At 26.9% G+C, this 10,489-nt stretch overlaps 3 protein-coding genes and 1 non-coding gene across 5 annotated transcripts in view; 2 read left to right on the forward strand and 2 right to left on the reverse strand.

The window, feature by feature from the left end:
* Positions 1-2,110: 2,110 nt before the first annotated feature.
* Positions 2,111-5,961, forward strand: LOC106787769 (aromatic-L-amino-acid decarboxylase-like). Its single transcript, XM_014750419.1, has 8 exons — positions 2,111-2,311; positions 2,577-2,810; positions 3,529-3,658; positions 3,806-4,066; positions 4,157-4,274; positions 4,385-4,475; positions 4,559-4,756; positions 5,384-5,961. The coding sequence occupies exons 1-8, from the start codon at positions 2,111-2,113 to the stop codon at positions 5,675-5,677; spliced, it is 1,527 nt and encodes a 508-aa protein (XP_014605905.1). The 3' UTR covers positions 5,678-5,961.
* Trnap-agg lies at positions 3,314-3,385 on the reverse strand. The gene has a single exon. It is a non-coding gene; the product is annotated as a tRNA-Pro (tRNA).
* A 762-nt stretch (positions 5,962-6,723) lies between the features above and the next one.
* On the forward strand, positions 6,724-9,975 carry LOC106787756 (L-xylulose reductase-like). The gene is made up of 5 exons (XM_014750394.1): positions 6,724-6,885; positions 7,096-7,319; positions 7,819-8,248; positions 9,073-9,221; positions 9,594-9,975. Exons 2-5 carry the CDS (start codon positions 7,268-7,270, stop codon positions 9,695-9,697), a joined length of 735 nt encoding a protein of 244 aa, XP_014605880.1. The 5' UTR covers positions 6,724-6,885; positions 7,096-7,267; the 3' UTR covers positions 9,698-9,975.
* LOC106787755 overlaps positions 7,349-10,489 on the reverse strand; it is a 26,624-nt gene continuing 23,483 nt past the window's right edge. The window contains exon 8 of one of the 2 annotated variants that reach the window (XM_014750393.1): positions 7,349-7,422. In XM_014750393.1, the coding sequence (XP_014605879.1) occupies positions 7,364-7,422 (59 nt within the window). In that variant the 3' untranslated portion in view covers positions 7,349-7,363. The remainder of the gene's footprint in view (positions 7,423-10,489) is intronic. The other variant, XM_014750391.1, reaches the window with a different exon arrangement.

A 10,489-nucleotide genomic window follows, 5' to 3' on the forward strand; every position in this document is an offset into this window, starting at 1 on the left:
GATTCAGCGACGTCGAATTACCTTTGTATCAAACTGTCGAGAACTTCTACCTGAAAGTTTTTTTTTCACCTCTTATTGACTGGGCTAATATATGTAATATAGAAGAAGAAGAAAGATAATAAGGAAGAGGAAGAAGGAGAAAATATACAACATAAGTAATTATCTACGTCATTTTACAATCAGGCAAACCAAAAACCTAGAGAACTGAAGGTATATAAAGAGTGAGTGATAAATATTACCGATAGTCAGTATTAGTACCTAATACTTTAAGAATAAGAACGGTTGTAAGTCATTGATGACTATACACAATTATTTCTAAGAAAAGTTACATCTGTGGATTTCTTACGTAAGTTTAGGTGTGGACAAAATATTTATTTTCTTTTTTCGTTTTCTTTTTATCAAATTAAAATCTTATCAAAATTGTCAAAATTCATAATTTAATTCACTTTTAGTTGTATTCGCGTAATTCGCGAAAGTTTAGAATAAATTAGAATTAATGTTAATGAAAATTTAGAAAAAAGATAATTTGTAAATCAAATTCTTAACTTAATTAATTATTTCTCTCGTCCAAAATTATAATTCTTAATACGGAATCACAGGGAACTTGGACATAAAAAGAAGTAGAACTTAATTTAACTAAGTTGGACGTTTCGTCCCTTTATTGGGACTTCTTCAGCAACTGGAAATTTTATTTTATTATATTATAACATATATGAGACTCATACAATAATTTTTTTAACATGTTACCTTAATCTTGCAGTTCAGCGTCATTTTTTTATTGTGTAGACATACATTTTTCTTTTTATTAATATTCCAAGCACAAAACATCTAAACTTCGTTAAATATTCAATCGTTATGATTTGAACTCTCAACAATACTGTTTCAATCTAGAGACTAGTGTTTATTAATCTAGATATCTTCAATGTAAGGTGTCCTCTATTGTCATGTTCGATTTATTATCGTTAAATTTTAAAAATTCCGTTATAGATGTGATTTAAATTATTCGTGTCAGTTCTAAAATTTATCGTGTTATCGTTTGAAATATGAAACATTTCGCTGATATTTCTTTTGTACCAATTTTCTTCTAAGTCTAAAATAGTTGCTGCGTCAAATTTAAAATTATGTCCTGTTGTAAAATGATGTTCAGCTAACGCTATGGTATTAGTTTTCTTTACATTTATGGGTCCAAAAATGTCCAAAACCAAAGAAAAATATGCATTATTTCGGAGATAGGAATTTTCGAATATTTCTTATATATATAATTGTCACAATAAATTATAAATACCTTTAGAAACAATTTATATACTTAATCAAACATTCGGAAACATAAATTTATATAGACCGTTTTCATTTATTTGAACTCAATAATATGTAGTCTAAAGTTTAATTAATAATTTTTCGGATATCACATATATGTAAATATTTAATGAAAATATATTTAATTGATATATAATTTACATATAGAAAGTTATTGTAAAATAGTTTGATAGAATAAATAGAGTTTGTATGCAAAAAAATATATTATAGAGGATTAACTAGAAAATAGTAGAAACAGATAAATGAAGAAAGAGAGAGAGAGAGAGAGAGAGAGAAAGAATGTGAGAGAAAGAGAGACATAAAATAAAATAAAATAAAATTGAAGTTCTGCGAATATCTTTCTTATTACGGACGAACCAATATTTTGAATAATTGCGGAGAAAGCAGGTGAAAGTTCTTTATGTATAAGCATTTAACCTTACGTGGCAGTTCTGAAGAGAAGTCATTTCTTAAAGAATCTTTGTTAGTTCGACAAGCGCGTTCAAACATCCGCCACGGAAAAAATAATTCGACGCAATGTACAATTAAATATCGTACGTACGATTCTGATCAAGTCAAATTTAATAATTCATTCTTAGTTAACTATATCGATGTATAAAGACCTGTTCGTTTGAGTTTAGTTAATAATTTACAAAGTACAGGTGTGGAAAAAGGGAATAGAATAAAGAAAGAAATTACAAAACTGCTATTTTAAAAGAGTTCATTCAATTTTCAATTGTTATAATTTTTAACTGTAATATATCAGTCAACCAATTGATCTAAACGGAAGAGAAATAAATAAATTATCGCAAGGATGGACGACAAGGATTTTCTTGATTTCGGCAAAACTACGATTGATTTTATTGCGAATTATATTAAAACATTGAAAGATAGACCTGTACTTCCTAACGTTGAACCTGGTTATCTCAGTCAAATGATACCAGGAGAAGCGCCTGTAAAAGCTGAGACTTGGCAAGAGGTTTTCAAAGATATTGAAAGAGTAATTCTACCTGGGGTAAGTAAGTAAATTTATAATACACGCGGATGTATCTATATAATCAGTTTTCTAAATTAAATATATAATATTAAAATAATATTTTTTCTTTTTGTCACAATATTTGCAAGGGGATAATTTATTTGTATCGACTCTATACCTGTTAGAAAAAAAAAAAAGAACGTATCTAATTTTGTATGAGTACAAAATGTATATGTATTTTTTATATACACAGTTATACTTGTATATGATATATGTGTATTTATATTCTGTCGTATTATTTAAGATGACACACTGGCATTCACCTCATTTTTACGCATATTTTCCCGCTGCCCCATCGTATGCATCCATCGTTGGTGAATTGCTATGCGCTGGATTAGGAGGCGTTGGTTTTTCTTGGATATGTTCACCTGTTTTTACAGAATTAGAAGTTATCACATTAAATTGGCTTGGAAAAATGTTAAATCTTCCATCCGAATTCTTAAATTGTAGCAATGGTTCCGGAGGAGGTGTTATACAGGTAATAATTGTCTAACTTTTTTTCTGTTCTTGTTTTTTTAGAAATAATTGTTACTGAAAACATTGTAAAGAAAAAAAATCAATTATTCGCGAATGTTTATTGTAATCAATACATAATAATTTAACGTAAAAAGATATTTATAGTGTATAAACGTTTAAATAATTAAATCATGTTATGGCTAGTTTTTGACCATCGTATAAATCGTAAATAATAAATTTTCTTTTAATTGGCTTTCTCTTATAATTCTCATCGTGTTTAATTCTTTTTTTTTCTTTTTTTTTTTTATAAATAAATAACATTCAAATTATATTGAAAGTAATATAAAAAAGCATTGCTACAAATTATACGAATGCAAGCGTAAGGTATAAATGGATTTACGAAAGATTTAAAAATTCAATTAAATAATATTTATGTAGGAAAACTAAATTTGTTAATGAAAAAATTGATTGAGGAGACATTAAATATTAGAAAGGAAGAAAAAGTAAGAAAAAAAAAAATTTCACGGGCTCGTCCGGGATTTGAACCCGGGACCTCTCGCACCCTAAGCGAGAATCATACCCCTAGACCAACGAGCCGTTGTTGTAGTTTGTTGATTATTAATGATCAGCTCTTAATTTATAAATATGACTAATTGATTAATCTTTATATATATATATATATATTAATACATTAACGACATCATTTATAATATAAATACATTGTTTGCCAATTTACGTAGGGTTCCGCTAGTGAAACTACATTAATCTGCTTAATAACTGCCAAAGATCGAATAACTCGACGTATGAAAAGTATTCATCCCGATTGGGATGTGGGCATGATTAGATCCAAATTAGTAGCTTATAGTTCAGGTAATTTGATTATTCGATTTTTATCATTGAAATTTATTAACAAATTTTGATTAGTTATATTTCTTGATATTGTTAAATGTTAATCGAAACTGACAATAATTAACTTGGGGTATTAAAATAAACGAAATATTTTCATTAATATTTTAGATCAGGCAAACTCGTCCGTTGAAAAAGCGGGACTTTTAGCCACCGTTCAGATGAAACTTTTGCCATCAGACGAAAATGGAAGCCTTCGTGGTGATACATTATTAAAAGCAATTAAAAATGATTTAGAAAACGGTCTTATACCATGTTTCGTTTGTGCAACTTTGGGTACTACTGGTACTTGTGCTTTGGATAATTTAGATGAATTAGGACCTATTTGTAATCAATACGATTTATGGCTTCATGTTGATGCCGCATATGTAGGTCAGTATATAATTATATTTTCATGATCGTACACAATATCGTATCGTAAATCAATTAATTAAATTCAATAATAATTTGTTATTTAATTAGGTGCTGCATTTGTTTGTCCTGAATATCGACATTTGATGACAGGTGTTCATTACGCTGATTCATTTAACGTTAATTGTCATAAATGGATGCTCGTTAATTTTGATTGTTCTGCAATGTGGTAAATATCTTCATTTGCCAAGCAAATTATATGCAAGAAAATTACGCGTTATTGAAAAAAAAGGAATACAAAAAAAGATATATTTTAAATGACGAATAATTTATTTTTAGGGTAAAAGATTCCAAATATCTCATCGAGGCAATGAACGTTGACAGAATTTATTTGGCACACGATAAACAAGGTGTCACACCTGAATTTAGAGTATGTTTCTATGTGAATTATCATTTCAATTATTTTTACAAAATTCGAACGATGTAATTATACTTTTTTGTTTTTTTTTATAGCATTGGCAAATACAATTAGGACGTCGTTTCCGTTCTTTAAAGCTTTGGTTTGTATTACGTCTTCATGGGATAGAAGGAATGCAACAACACATAAGAAATACTGTATCAATAGCAAATAAATTTGCTAAATACGTTGAATCTGACAAAAGATTTGAACTTGTCACGAATAGTATGGGTCTAATTAGTTTCCGATTAAAGGTATGAAATATTGAGCGTGTTGAACATTACCTCACGTGATTGATAAAATATTGTAGTTTCGTGTCATCCAGATATGATTAACAGTCGTCTTTACTTAATAAATTATTCAGATATTCTTCGAAACAATTAACCAAAATTATGATGTTTCAGTATAGAGCAATAAATTTCATTCTGTGTTTTTTTTTTCTTTTTTTATTCCTTTAAACTGTTTGCTTATAAATTTTATTTACTTTTCTCGCACCAAAAAAAAAATATCACATTCGTTTAACTTTTTTGATTGTCAAATTGTGTGTTTTACTTTGATTCACATTATCAAAATTTGAATTATCATTAATTGAGTAATTAAAAGTTTTTTAAATCATATGATTTAAATTTTGTCGCACTGCGGATTTGAATCTTACGTAAAATATATTCAATTTGTACTGGACAATCGACAATGTTAATTTTTACAAGTACAATTAGGATTTCTAAGTTTTTCTTTTCGTTTTTTTTTAGCTGCTTTTTTACGACAGTCCAGGACAATACTGTGGACATATTTTAATTTTGAATCCAAAGAGAAATTAAAACTTTAACACATTTTCTTTCCTTTTTTTTTAATTTTAATTTTAATTTTTATTTTTATTTCAGGGAGAGGATGATTGGACACAAGAACTTGTTAAACGTTTGACTGAAAGGAAACGCATTTTTGTTATTATCGCTACATTAAACGATAAATATATCATTCGTTTTTGCATATGCAGTCCGTTATGTCAAGAAAAAGACATTAAGTTTGCTTGGAATGAAATCAGTGAACAAGCCACGGAAATACTTCAAGCGAAGCACCATCCTGTAAAAGAAAATTTAAATCAACCATCCGTAAAATCGTATGACGATATTACACTCAGAATAGAGAATTTAAGTCATGAGTCCAAGGGCATCTAGCATAAAATCACATAATTTCATCTTTTACTTCGTATTTAATGTGTAAAAATACAAATATTCTTATGAGTTTCGATATGATTTACATAAATAATTAAGAGAACAATTTCATGTATAAGTATATTAATTAAAATAGAATCATATCATAACATAATAATAATAACAATACAAATAATTAGTATATTATATTATTGTTTACTAATGGATTAAGTTTAAAACTGTTAAATGATTTTAATCAAATTGATAAATAAATTTTGTCTATGTGAATAGACTTTTATTACGGTTTATTAAATTGTTGCAATATTTTGTTGTATTTCATTGATATAATATTTCGAAAAGTTATTTATTGAAAATAAACAAAAGTATTAATCATTATTATTTACAATAATCCACTACAAAAATTTACAATCTATCCACTTAGCGAACAGTAAGTCGAACATAAACGCACACAAAAAGAACATCAAATATTTTTATCTATTTAAAATGAAAAATTCTTACATATTAATCTAAATTACTACGGTATACGAACTTATGTGTAATGACACATACACACACGTACACTTGGGTGTGCATTTTTAACGAATAAAAACGTTTGCTGCATACACTGTAATGGCTGACAATGAGTGTAAATTGTTAAATGTAATATAAAGTTTTATTTCTATATAGCATCAGATGTCTCCATATTTTAACGATAATAACACAAAATATAGTATATATGTATATTTAAATTAGATTATTTATTCTTTATTTATTTTATTATTATTATTTCATTCATATGAACATTATCAACTGATATAAATTGATGATATTAATTGATAAGTTCGGACGCTAGATGGCAGGCTAAACAATCTCGATATCACTTCAAAAATCGAATCATTCAAAATCAAAGATTTAAATAAGATGTTAGATATTATTAAGATAATGCACGATGACTAAGAGTCATTAAGATTATGCAATAAACAATTAAATCATTTTTATTTTAATCAAATACAAGTTTTCAATGTATTGGGAATAAATTTTTCGATCGATTGATCGATCTATCGAAATCGAAGTTTATTATGATACAGTAAGCGTTAACGCATTGATCTGAATAATATAATGTATAGTATGTGTTAATAATTCATGAATAAATACGCGATTACTGATTCTTTGAAGCAACTTCAGAGTGAAATATTACATTTACTCATGAGATAACACTCACGAGATAATATGTGAGTTATTTACTTATTATTAGTATACATTTTTTTTTTGTTTATCCGAAGAAAAAAGATCACACGTTGTTCAAAATGAATATTCACACATGCACACAAAATTAAATTAAATAATAATAATAATAATAATAATAATAATAATCATAATTTTCTCTCGTTGGGATTAAATTTATTTTTATAAATGTTATTAATTTTGATACAATTTTATAGGAGAAAATGTCAATGATCCAAACTATTGCTAATCAGACAAATTGATACAAGTGTTGTTAAGTATTTAATTCAGCGATTAATCTGATACGTACATCCAACAAAATACAATCATTGTCGAGAGTTTCTTGATTAAACAGTGCAGCACAACATCTCGTCGAGTTAGCAAATCACGATGAATATTAGTTTTCAAGGCAAGCGGATTCTCGTCACTGGTGCTGGTCAAGGTATATTTGTTCTTTCTTTTAATATATATATATATATATTTTTTTTAATTCGCGTTCAAAGCTTTACGCGGCGTCGTCTTCTTTCTCTTACTTCTTCTAGCACCTATTAATCAAACAAATTGATTCTTAATCGATTGATAATTAAGAATAAAATTATATTACAATGTTTGTGTAAATGATAATAAAAAAAAATGTAATAAGTATATGATATCTTAATATAAAATTGTTCGTATAAAATTAATTGTTCTCTATTTTATTTTTATTTTTTTGTTTACCAAACGCAGACCACCATATTGTAATTTCATGCAATTACGTATATACATTTTATTATATTTTCTTTTTATTTTTTTTCAATGTCACGATATAAATATCATTTATTTTTACTATTTTAATTGTAAATTTTCATTATTGACAAAAATTATTTTTGCTTGCCATTATATATTTCATTTAAAAATTGATATTAACTGTATAAAAAATAAAAGATAAAATTTGATCATAGGAATTGGTAAAAATTTAGCACTACGTTTGTCCAAATATAAAGCTGAAGTTATAGCTCTTTCTAGAACGAGTGATAATTTAAACAAATTACTTGTCGAGGATCCAAAGATCATACCAGTATGCGTTGATCTTAAAGATTGGAATGCAACGAGAAAAGCTGTTGAAAACATTTTACCGATCGATCTATTGGTGAATAATGCTGGTGTAGCTCGTTTATCTCCTTTCTTGGATGCAACACCGGAAGAATTTGATTTAGTATTTAACGTCAATGTTAAAGCCATTATGAACGTCTCTCAAGTGGTCGCTAATAACATGATCAAAAGAAATGTTGGTGGTAGTATCGTCAATATATCCTCCCAAGCAAGTAAAGCAGCATTGAAGGATCATGCTGTTTATTGTTCTTCCAAAGGGGCCGTCGATATGTTAACAAAGTGAGAACATTTTATGTTTTTTTTTTATTATATACTGGGTGATCCAATAATAATCATTAGAATAGATGATTGATTCTAAATAAATTAAATATTCACGAATATACATTCATCCAATACAAATAATTGTCCTCTTGAAATCATTTTTTTTTTAACTGTAAATACGAAAAAAATTGATGGGTTTGTCACAATTGCACGAGTCACTAAAACTTTTCCTATTTTTTCTTCTTTTCAAAATATTTCATCAGGAATTAATCGTTCTTCGATAATGTGCTCCAATATTTTGTTTTAATTCAAATTAATACACGAAAAATATAAATTGCCGAGTCGGGACTTGTGAATTTTCAAAAAGTTTAAATTTAACTTTTTAAGATTGTATATTTAATAATCATGATTTTAATATAGTAAAATATAAATTAATCAGATTAGTTTTGAATATTGTTATTTTATCAATCAATCATCTCCAAAGTAGCAACAAATTTCAAATTAGTTTTAAAATAAAATTGATTGAAGAATTAAATGTAAAATATTTTTGATTTCGTGTAAAAATTACATTCAGTTCAAATATTTTAACCGCGACTGGTAGTAAAATATTTTATTCGATACCGATCCCCCACCGTCGAGTTTTTATCCGCTTTACGATAAAGTTCCAGATTAAATAGATAAACTTTTAACCCTGAATAGTATTATTACATAGAGTATTGATTTATTTATTTGAATTTGTATTATCGAATAATTAAAAACAAAAACCAAAAAACCCATACAATTTTTTTACTCTCGTCACGTTACAATAATCCCTTCCCTTGACTTTTATATTTTTTGTTTAGAACAATGGCTCTCGAGCTCGGTCCTTTTAATATTCGAGTGAACGCTGTCAATCCTACGGTTGTTCTAACAGAAATGGGAAAATTAGGATGGAGCGACAAAGATAAAGCTTCGAGTATGATAAGTAAAATTCCATTAGGTCGATTCGCAGGTTAGTTTTATTCTCTAAACGTTAATCATTCAATTATGATTTTATTCTTCCCATATATTATTATATAAGTTAGTATATTAACCCGTTGGCATACGATAACGTCTATGAGACGTTATTTTTCTTTTTTTTCCTATAACACTTCACGCAAAACTATTAATTTTTTTATTTTAAAATGTTAACTTTTTTTTTTAATTATTATTAATATTTTGTATCAATTTCATCAAAATATAAATATTCCGTTCTGTTTTTAAACTTAGGGTAACCGGTTCAGTTGAGTCAATATTATTTAAAACACTTTATATTTCGTTTTATTTCTGCAGGTCAAGGTATTCAAATTTTCTTATTTTTTGTTATTCAATTTTGAATTTTTAGAAGTCAACGAAGTCGTAGATGCGATAGTATATCTATTAAGTGATCGCAGTTCAATGATAAACGGAATAACTTTACCAATAGACGGTGGATTTTTAGCAACATAAATTACCTTATTTAAATTGTAAAACTCATAAAAAAAAAAAAGAAGTCGTCATACAATTTCTATTTTTTCTTTAACCAATTCAAAAGTTTATAATCTTTACGTACTATGTAAAATAAAAATTCAATTGTATAAGTATGTATATTACTGTAGTATAATCATTTACAAATATGTGTAAGTACAATACATGTACCAACTATTTAAAGAAGAAAATAAATAGAACAAAACAAAAAAAAAAAGAAAGAAAAAAAGAACAGTAAGTAAATATCTATTCAGTAAAAAAAAAAAAAAAAAGTAAAAAAGAAAGAAAGAAAGAATAGGGGGAGGAGAAAAAAAAAAGTAAAAATAATAATAATATAATAATTTGTTCCTTCACCCCGTCCTCGTTATTAATTAAACATGAAATAGGAAGATGTTAAAAGAATAACACACAACAAATCGTACAAATTTGTTTTGTTCGATCGTCTGTTATATTTTTAAAAAATATGTTTGCTCTCGTATTTTTCTTTTTCTTTTTTTCCTTTTGATTTCTTTTCTAAATCCTTTTCCTTGTTTCTGTTTTTTATTCTTTTCTTATTTTTTTTTTGCTTCTTGTTTCTGTTTTTAGTCAATCGTATCAAGTGAAAATTAACGAAAGCAGGCGGCAAGAAAAATTGTAAACTTGCAATTAGATTCCTGCCCCCCCCTTCCTCTATTCCCTCTTATTCGAAAATATAATCGTAAATATTTTTGGAAAATAATTTACCCCGGCACAGTTTTTTCTTTCTCTTTTTTTTTTTTTTTTTTTTTTTTTTTT

Source organism: Polistes canadensis, unplaced genomic scaffold, assembly GCF_001313835.1.
Source record: "Polistes canadensis isolate GaletaPanama2010 unplaced genomic scaffold, ASM131383v1 scaffold_114, whole genome shotgun sequence".
Taxonomy (NCBI): Eukaryota; Metazoa; Arthropoda; class Insecta; order Hymenoptera; family Vespidae; genus Polistes; species Polistes canadensis.

Coding starts and splice junctions, on each gene's coding strand:
- LOC106787769 (XM_014750419.1), top strand. CDS start 2,111: ATGGACGACAAGGATTTTCTTGATTTCGGCAAAACTACGATTGATTTT. Junction 4,067..4,156: donor TGTTGATGCCGCATATGTAG/GTCAGTATATAA, acceptor TTATTTAATTAG/GTGCTGCATTTGTTTGTCCT. Junction 4,757..5,383: donor TAATTAGTTTCCGATTAAAG/GTATGAAATATT, acceptor TTTTTATTTCAG/GGAGAGGATGATTGGACACA.
- LOC106787756 (XM_014750394.1), top strand. CDS start 7,268: ATGAATATTAGTTTTCAAGGCAAGCGGATTCTCGTCACTGGTGCTGGT. Junction 8,249..9,072: donor GCCGTCGATATGTTAACAAA/GTGAGAACATTT, acceptor TTTTTTGTTTAG/AACAATGGCTCTCGAGCTCG. Junction 9,222..9,593: donor TCCATTAGGTCGATTCGCAG/GTTAGTTTTATT, acceptor TTGAATTTTTAG/AAGTCAACGAAGTCGTAGAT.